At 58.4% G+C, this 8646-nt stretch overlaps 1 protein-coding gene across 4 annotated transcripts in view; it reads left to right on the top strand.

The window, feature by feature from the left end:
* Nucleotides 1-8646, top strand: part of PNPLA7 (patatin like domain 7, lysophospholipase) — an 87330-nt gene that overhangs the window by 7334 nt on the left and 71350 nt on the right. For 3 of the 4 annotated variants that reach the window (XM_019641175.1, XM_019641168.1, XM_019641161.1), the window contains exons 2-9: nt 697-804; nt 1276-1307; nt 2685-2759; nt 2883-2970; nt 3307-3386; nt 4740-4831; nt 5002-5142; nt 5622-5781. In XM_019641175.1, the coding sequence (XP_019496720.1) occupies nt 697-804; nt 1276-1307; nt 2685-2759; nt 2883-2970; nt 3307-3386; nt 4740-4831; nt 5002-5142; nt 5622-5781 (776 nt within the window). Of the gene's footprint in view, nt 1-696; nt 805-1275; nt 1308-2684; nt 2760-2882; nt 2971-3306; nt 3387-4739; nt 4832-5001; nt 5143-5621; nt 5782-8646 lie in introns of those variants that run through there. The other variant, XM_019641184.1, reaches the window with a different exon arrangement.

Raw genomic sequence — 8646 nt, 5'->3', positions numbered from 1 at the left:
GCGTCCTCTCAGTTCCCCGGATATCAACAGCTGCCCCCAACCCCGACGCCCCTGAAACACGAACGCCCCGGACCCGACGCCCCTGAACCCCACATCCCTATAACACCGACGTCCCCCAACCTGACGCCCCTGTAACACTGATGTCCCCCAACTGTCTAACCTGTAACACTGAAGTCCCCTTATCCCTGACGCCCCCCCATAACGTCGACGCTTCCCTAATCCTGCCGCCCCCACAACCCGATGGCCCTAAACCCCCGTTATATCCGTTACCTAGCCGAGACACCTCTTAACCTGCCATTCCTGTAACTCCGAATCCCGTAACCCTGACAGCCCCCCAACCATGATAGCCCCCTAACCCTGTTGCCACTTAACCTACTGCTCCCCTAACATGACACCCAGGGCCCTGCAGGCCCCCAAGCCTATGGCGCAGGCCCCAGTTATGTGCTGGGTCACCTTCCCTCTGGCCACAGGGCTGCCCCAGGTGGAGAAGGCCAGCAGGTGCTGGGGGTGGTGAGCCTGGGGTGTGTGGAAACCGGCCTGGGCCGGGCAGGGCAGCAGCAGGCCGCAGCAGGGCTGTGCTTGGCCGCCTGCTGGCCCTTAAGGACACTCACCTGAGAAGTAAGGGTTTCCCACCTGGGCTGGGGAGTGCACAGGACTTTTGACCCCACGCTTTCCTCTGCTCCCTGGCTGCTTCAGGTGGGATTTTGGAAGAGAGAAACCTCCCTTGCTGCCGCTTTCCTGAGGCGCCTGGGAACCACAGGGTGAAGCCCCAGACCTGGCTTTTCCCCACTGGACAGAGGCCAGGTGAGCAGGGCTGGTCCCAAGTGCATCATCCCTGAACACCTTGAGGGCTCAGCCACACTGGATGGGAGATCCCCAGGCACGGGCCACCAGGGAGGGGCCGTGTCACCCTGCCGCTGCCCCGCCCAGGCCTGTGCCCCCGCCCCCCAGCTCTGGGACACCCCGTCCACACTGGGCCTTTGCCTAGCTGCTCACACTCCCTTTGACTGGCTGCGAGGAGCAGGGACTAGGTTCCTGGGCGGCCACGTGAGGGCTGTTTGCAGAGAGGGACGTGGCTCTCGTGCTTCTGAAAAAGCAGCTTCTCTTGGACAACAGTTTCTTCTGGGTATTTCTCTCAATGAAAACGTAATTTAACATGGAAAGGAGCCCGGGGAAAGGCTGAAAGTGTGGCGCTCCCATGTGAGTGCGAGCTGCTGGGAGACCAGCTCTCCTTGGAACCAGTCTGTCTTCTCACCTTGACTGTTTCCTTTTTAGCCATGGAACAGGAGGAGGACGCCGGCCCAGAGGTATGGAATGGGAGGGTTCTGGTGACGAGGTCCAGTTAGGGGTGCTTCTGGACTGGGAGGAAGGGTCCAATGAGGGACTGCCCTGCCGGCCGCTGAGTGCGGGAGTGGCAGCTCTGGCCTGTGTGCCCTCAGAGCAGAGGCCCTGCCCCTTCTTCCCCTGAGGTCACAGTTGTCACTCTCTGCTTCCCCTTAGGATTTCTGCTTGTTTTGACTGAGGGTCTTTTCCTCTGTGAGACATCTGTAGCCACATCACAAAGGCCTTTCTTCCTAAACCAGAAAATTTGACGCGTTAAGACTGAAGAGCTAGAAAAGTCTGAGGTGCCAGCAGTGGAGATTGTGTACATAGGCTAGGGGACCCTGTGGGTCCTGTCCTTGGACAGTCCTGGCTGTCGTGGAGTGGTGGCTGAGCTCTGAGGGGCTCTTCAGTGCAGGGTTTGGCCATGGGTGCTGAGCGCAGTCTGGGTCCAGAGGGGCTGGGAGCCTCGGCTCTGGAGCGGAAGGACCCGCTGCTTCTGCTGGCTTCTGAGTGCACAGGTTCAGTTCTCTGGACCACTAGAGACTGTGCTGATGCCAGTCTGCTTGTGAAGCACTGTTCTGTGGGCCCTTCCATTTCCTTGGTTTTCTGGCACCATACCGTGTCTGATTCTGGCTCTCTGAAGGATCAGGCATGCTGCTGGAGTCCTTGGCACCTGTACAGAAACTTGAAGGGTTGACAAGTGGCCCTGCCCCATCCTGTTCCTGGCTGCCTGGGGGGAGGTGCGTGGCTGTTGGCTGCTCTCTCATTTCATCTCTATCCTCTCGGGGAATCTGCTGGCGTCCTCCACATGGGTGGCCCCAGCCTCTGCCCACTCACCATCCGAGCCCACTTCTCTCTCCCCTCTGTTCCTCGGTGCTGGACTGCTGAAGCCCCAGTAACTTTCCTGGGGGGAGGGGGGGAAGCAGGCTCATAGCCCTTCTCTGCTGGGAGCTGGCACTGCATGTTCTCAGAATCCAGATGGCTCCTTGGGGTTTCTTAGCACTGTTGGCACTTGGGTTTCCGTGTGCTCTGGGGCCAGCAGCACATGGTCTGTCAGTGACCCAGGGCGCTGAGAGATGGCCTCTGCATCCCTGGGGCAGCTGGGCCTTTTGCTCTGGGCTTGCATCGTGAGGCCTTGGGAAGCCAAGGATTTAGGGTTCAGACGTGTTACTGATTCCCAGAGCATTTGTTGTCAACACAGCCCAGCTGCCAGCCCTGCCCGAATGGCTCTGGAGACAGGACAATGGCCATGGAGACAGGTCTCTCGCTGGGCTCCTCAGCTCTTGGGCTAAGGACCTCACCTCCCTGGGAAGCCAGGGCCGTGCCTGTCCTGCCCTTGCTGACCGCGTGTTCTCCTCCAGGCTGGCATCTGCATGGGCACCGCCCTGCAATCCTGGTGGCTGCAGTTGACGGAGCAGCATTCGCAGTCTACCATGGTAATCACCTCACAGGCTCCCAGGCCCCCTGGCTGCCCGGCCTCTCATGTCAGCCTGCGGTTGGGGTTGGGAGGGGCTGGGCGGCACCTTGCTTACGGGTGCTCTGTCTGCCATCTCACCCAGCTGATGGGCATGGCGATTGGAGCCCTGTTGGCCCTGGCCCTCGTCGGCATCACTGTCTTTTTTGTGTACAGAAGGGTTAACCAATTCCGTGAGTATATTGCTTCAGATTGTGCTCTGGGGTATGGGGGACGGGGAAGGTTCGGATGACTTGCCCTGTGTTTCAAGCTCTGGCAAGCAGCCCACAGGCTCATGGTGGCTTTTGTGGGACACTGCTGGCCTGTCCAGGCCAAGGCCAAGCCCATAGATCCACAGAGAAGAGGTGCCATTCCATTTTCTCTGGCCCGTCTGTCACAGGTCTGGGACACTGGCAGCATGCCTTTTCTACGTGCTGTGTGACGGAGCAGGGGCAGGACGGGGTGTGCGTGCACCGCTAGCTGCCCTGGTGGAACCTCAGGCCTCACACTGTCCTTCGCTTCCCTTGCAGGACACGTGCAGCCCGCCCCTCAGTACAGGTTCCGGAAGAGGGACAAAGTGATGTTTTATGGCCGGAAGATCATGAGAAAGGTAACCTGGCTGCAGGCCCTGCAGGATGGGGCACGGCAGCCCGTGGTGTGTGCTGCCTTCACCCGCAGCCCTGGTTCCCTCACCCCCAGAGTCGCAACCAGCTGGGCAGGGATGGCCCAGGGGCTCGGGAAGGACTGGGTGGGGCTCAGCTGGATTAAAGCAAGTGCCGAGAGTGAGGCCCCGTTAGCCCTGTGAGTGGAAGTTTGTCTTAACTAGGAAAGAGGTCAGCAGACCCCTTCCAAAAATATCCCTGGGTGAGTGGGCACAGAGGGTCCCGGTTCCAGGGCTGCGATTGGTGGTCCTGCCAGGATTTGGGGCCAGGTCCCCACGAGGTGGAAGCCGCCATCAGGGGACCAGCAGTCTGGTCGAGCCCTTCCTGGTGACCCCCAGCCCGATCCTACCCTGAGGGGAGGGAGCGTCCAGCGGACTGCAGAGACCTGTCGTCCTTGAAGTGCAGGGCAGAGTAACCGCTCGGGTTGTAGGCAGGGTGCACCATCACCTCGTGTTCTGGTAGGAAACTTGAACTGTGAGACAGAGGTGGGAGCGTCCTTGCAGCGTCTTCTGTTCCATCAGTGTCAGATGCTGGCGAAGGGAAGAGAGGCTGGGGCTGCCAACGGGCTGTGGCGCCTGGCTCAGCCTGGACACCGCTGTGGCCTGCTCTGTGGGGGGGCTGGGCCCTGGAGTGTGGGGGTGGTGTGGGGCCTAGTGCAGGACCACACATCCACCCGTGGTCCCACTGAGGACTGCTGTGGCAAACTGCACCTGGGCTGAGGAGGGTGGGAATGTGGTCCACTGGTGCCAGGACACCTGGGAGGGAGGGGTGTTGTGGTCACACACCCACACCGCAGCTGATGCCCTGGGCTGAGTACCTTGGGGAGCTGAGGGACAGCAAGGGGCCACGGCTGCCCGAGAGCCTGCCACTATCCGGGGTAGCAGCCAGCCACTCACACCACCGTCCATGGCCGTGGACTTGGCCTTCACTATGGGGAAGGGGCGAAGAGCTTTCCAGACCGGGACAGGTGTGCAGGGACCTGCTTGGGAAGGGAGGTGGGCAAGGCCAGACAGGGCAGGCTTTTTTAAAGGGCTGTGGGAGGGGCGGCCGAGCCAGCATGACCAGGGAAGCGGGACAGCACCATCCTTCCAGGCAAAGGAGACACAGGAGCCCTGTGGGTGGGCGCTGACTGGGGACATGGCTGTGTGGTGCGTCATTGTCAACAGCACCAAGGATGGTTGACCACATTCTGGGCAGGCTGATGTCAACACTGCAGGTGGCCCACAGGGCAAGCTCTAAGGCTGAGAACTGGATCTAGCTGGTCTCAGGGTCACCACTCAGCCTCTCCTTTCATTGTGCAGGTGACCACACTCCCCCATACGCTTGTGGGGAACACGGCAGCCCCCCGGCAGCGGGTAAGGAAGAGGACCAAGGTGCTGTCTCTGGCTAAGAGGTACTGAGTGCCGTTCAGAGCACAGCACGTCCCAGCGGCCCTCCCTGGGGGGCACTGGCGAGCCTCCTGGATGTCACTGCTGCTGTGTCCCCCGCAACCCCGCACCCACCCCCATCCCACCTCCAGGCTCGCAGTGCTTACTTCAACTGCTGTGAACCCCTTGCTTGCAGGATCTTGCGTTTCAAGAAGGAATACCCCACTCTGCAGCCAAAGGAGCCCCCACCCTCTCTGCTTGAGGCTGACCTTACAGAGTTTGATGTGAAGAATTCTCACCTGCCGTCAGAAGTTTTGTACATGCTAAAAAACGTGCGGTAAGGAACTGGACCCAGGAGGCCGTGCTCACCTTCCTGCCACCTGTGCTGGCAGTTGACGAGTCCTCCTCGCCAGTGCTGCATGGCTGTCTGTTTTCATGGTCAGGAGGAAACAGAGCAAGTATGCCAAGTGTGTGGCTGGATCAAAAGTCGCAAGCCTGGGTCCCTTTCATCTCTCCCCGGAAACCCCCTTTCCTCCTATCACTGTCTCATTGTCCAGGGAGGGTGCCCCTCGGCCTGGCCTTGGCTGTGCATCTGGTTCAAGCTCATAGTCTCTGATCTGACGGGAAAACAGCTTATGGGAGTTCTCCAAAGTTTAAGCCCCTATCCCCATGGTGATCCCAGGCTGCAGCCCTGGGAAAACCTCCTGTGCGTCTGGCCAATGGTAACGTTGGCTTCTACCCCATCAGCCTCCTCCAAAGGCCGTCTGCCTTCCCTCCTTCCTGGAGGGCATCTCCCTAGCACTCTGGTTCTTGCAGGGTCCTGGGCCACTTTGAGAAGCCACTGTTCCTGGAACTTTGCAGACACATGGTGTTTGTGCAGCTGCTCGAAGGGGAGCACGTGTTCAGGCCAGGGGAGCCGGACACCAGCATCTATGTGGTGCAGGATGGACGGCTGGAAGTCTGCCTGCAGGACGCGGTAAGGCGCCTGCCTGTCCCCTGTGCGGGAGACGCGGGGCGAGGTGGAGGGTGTGAGTCTGTGGTGTTTTTCCTAGAGGTCTGCCATCTTCAAAGTTTTTACAGTCTTCCACTGAAAAGTTAGTGCAAAATTTTAAATTTTAGTTCTTTGGAGCATTTTCTCAATCCGTTGCGATTTTGTTTCCCAGCAGTTGTCGTCAGTTTGGCTCAAATAAACTCTTATAAGCTTTCAAGAAAAAAAAACTTTAGTTCTTTGGGGGAAAAGGCACACTTGGATCCCAACACTGGAACACAGCTGCCCTTTTGGCATTGGTGGCTGCAGTCATGTTTCCCTCACGCACATGTGTGCCTTCCGTTTAGTGGGGTCAGGGCATTTGGTGGCTTTATTTCTGCATCTTCTGTGATACGTTCTAGGCTCTTTGAAATTACTCTCCCACTCCCTAGGACCCCCTCAGCAATTGGGTATTGATCTGCTACAATCAGTTGCACCCTGCCTTCTTTTCAGGTTTCAGATTATAAATCATTTTCACTCCAAGGCTATGAGTAAGGTACTGATTCACCTGGAAGCTAACTACTTGCTCCCTGCCTCTGTCAGATTACACCCTTTAATTACAGCTGCCAACGGTGACCTCCAGGCCAAACCTTCAAGGTCCTGCTGCTTTCCAGGAAGGCGTATGGGTTCATTTGCCCTGTGGTGGGTGATGCAGATTCCCCACCGCTTAGTACTATTTAAAGCAGACACTTAGTGAACCCTAGACTGCACGGGGTTGCCCCCCAACCTAATGGGAATTCCCAGCTGTGAAGTCCTGGGGCTGGGTCCTGACCCACACGGTTCGGGCACATCCTCACGGCTTCTAGACCAGGTGTTGTCTGTATAGAACTGTCAAGCATGTAGCTTTGTCTACGGCTGGACTTGATGGGGGGACTGGAGAGGAAATGGCCCTTGTCCAGGCTCCTCTAGCTGGGCTGTCGGTGTCGAGGGCTGTGGCCATCCGGCAGGCCTGCCTCCTGAAAGCCTCAGAGCCTTTGGGCCCATGGAAGAGCTCCTGGGGGTGACTAGAGCCAGGTTTGGACAAGTTCAAAGGATTTTCCTGGGTCTGATACAGTCATGCCCCGAATAACTGACGTTTCAGTCAACAGTGGACCATGTATATACCGGTGGTCCCATAAGATTATAATGGAGCTGAAAAACCCTACCACCCAGTGATGTCATAGCTGTTGTAATGTCATAATGAAACATGTTATGTACTGTAACTTCTCTGCTTTATAAAACGAAATAGTTTATGAGGAGCCAGCCGAGTGGCTCAGTTGGCTAAGAGCTCGCTCAAGAGTGCGAGCTCTACAGCAAAGTTGAGGACGGGACAAGTGTCCTGAAAGGCTGTAGGACGGAGCGGCTGGGGAACTCGTCTCTCTAGCTCCTCCTGCGCCCGCCTCCCTACACTGTGGACAGCCAGTGGGCAGCGCCCAGGCAGGTCGGCCCTACTCCCTACACCAAGGCTGGAGTGCAGAGCCAGGTCTGGGTCCTGTTGGAGCCCCAGGGAGAGTGGGAGCAGGTGCCAAGGGCTGCCCGCTTCATGGGTACAGGGGCTGGAAGCTGGTGGTGGGGGAGGCAAGAGTGTCCGGACCAACCTGAGTGGGGAACCCGGCGAGGTGGGTGTGGCTGGCGCAGGAGTGAGGAGGAGCAGAGGTTGGGGTTCTCGGGCTCCAGGGCTGGGGGTGGGGCAAGGTGTGTGTGAGCGCTGCCACTGACACAAGCAGTCAGAAGGGAAACAGGCCAGCAGAGGGTGGCCTCAGCATCGCTGGCCTGGGATTTTTCGTCATGGGGAGGGGAGGTATCAGAGAGGTACCTCTTTTATTATGGAGGGGCAGGTGATTGACAGGTCAGCCTGACCATGTGTGTAAGCCCAGTGGCCATCAGTGGCCTGGGCGCGTCTCAGGCTGGGTGGGGTGGGGTATAGAAAGCCTTGATCTGGTCTGGTCTGGTCTGCCCAGGTTCTCCTCAGGGAACCCCTGCCTCCCTTATCCCATGTTTGAGTCATAGACCCCTTACAGAGGCCCCTGGTCCTGCCTGAGTCACTTGACTGCAATCTGAGGGTCTCAGGGCTGGGTTTCCAAGCCAAGCTGCAGAGATGAGAAAGGTTCAGTCCTAGCTCTGCCACTTTCCAGCTGTGAGACTGTAGGCAAGTTCCTTTACCTCTCTGTGCCTCAGTTTTTCTAGCTGTGAAGTGAGGGTACTGACTATGACTCCCAGGCTGGGAAGGATGAAGTAAGTGCCAGCCATAACACCAGGCCCCTGCCTTCCTGTGAACCCATGTTCCCATGGGCCTGGCCAGGCGGTGGTCTACAAGAAAAAGCTGAGAAGACCCTTAGTGCAGGTGTGCGAAAACAGTGGCAGGAGAGCCTGAGGTGGGTGGGGTCAGTGCATGAGGGAGGTCCCCAGGAGGAGGCTGAGCAGCCTCCAAGTTGCAGTGGGAAGGATTTGGGCTGAGACCCAGGGACGTCTTCCTGAGCATTCCTAGGCCCGGAGATAGGAAGTCAGGGTTTTCCTGGCAGGAACCGCTGTGTCCAGGCAGGTATGTGTGCCCTGGTGTGTGTTCCTGTGAGCCCAGCAGTGTCTTGGGGCGGGGCTCAGCTTCCCAAGGCCAAGTTGTCATGAGCAGGAGGCCAGACCGCAGGTCCTAACGGCGCAGTCCAGGAGGCTGGGGACCCTGGCATGGTCCAGGCCCAGGGCTCTGGCCACTGGCCATTCTGCCCCTAGATGTGGGGCTGTGCCCATGATTCTCCCACCCTCTCTGCCCACCAGGTCTTTGGAGGCCTTGCAAAGAGCCCAGAGTATTTCACCATCCTGTTGTCCAGGCCAAGCGTG

Source organism: Hipposideros armiger, unplaced genomic scaffold, assembly GCF_001890085.2.
Source record: "Hipposideros armiger isolate ML-2016 unplaced genomic scaffold, ASM189008v1 scaffold_3, whole genome shotgun sequence".
In the NCBI taxonomy this organism is placed as follows: Eukaryota; Metazoa; Chordata; class Mammalia; order Chiroptera; family Hipposideridae; genus Hipposideros; species Hipposideros armiger.
The sequence above is the reverse complement of the archived record's forward strand: the minus strand, read 5'-3'. Positions and strand labels throughout refer to the sequence as shown.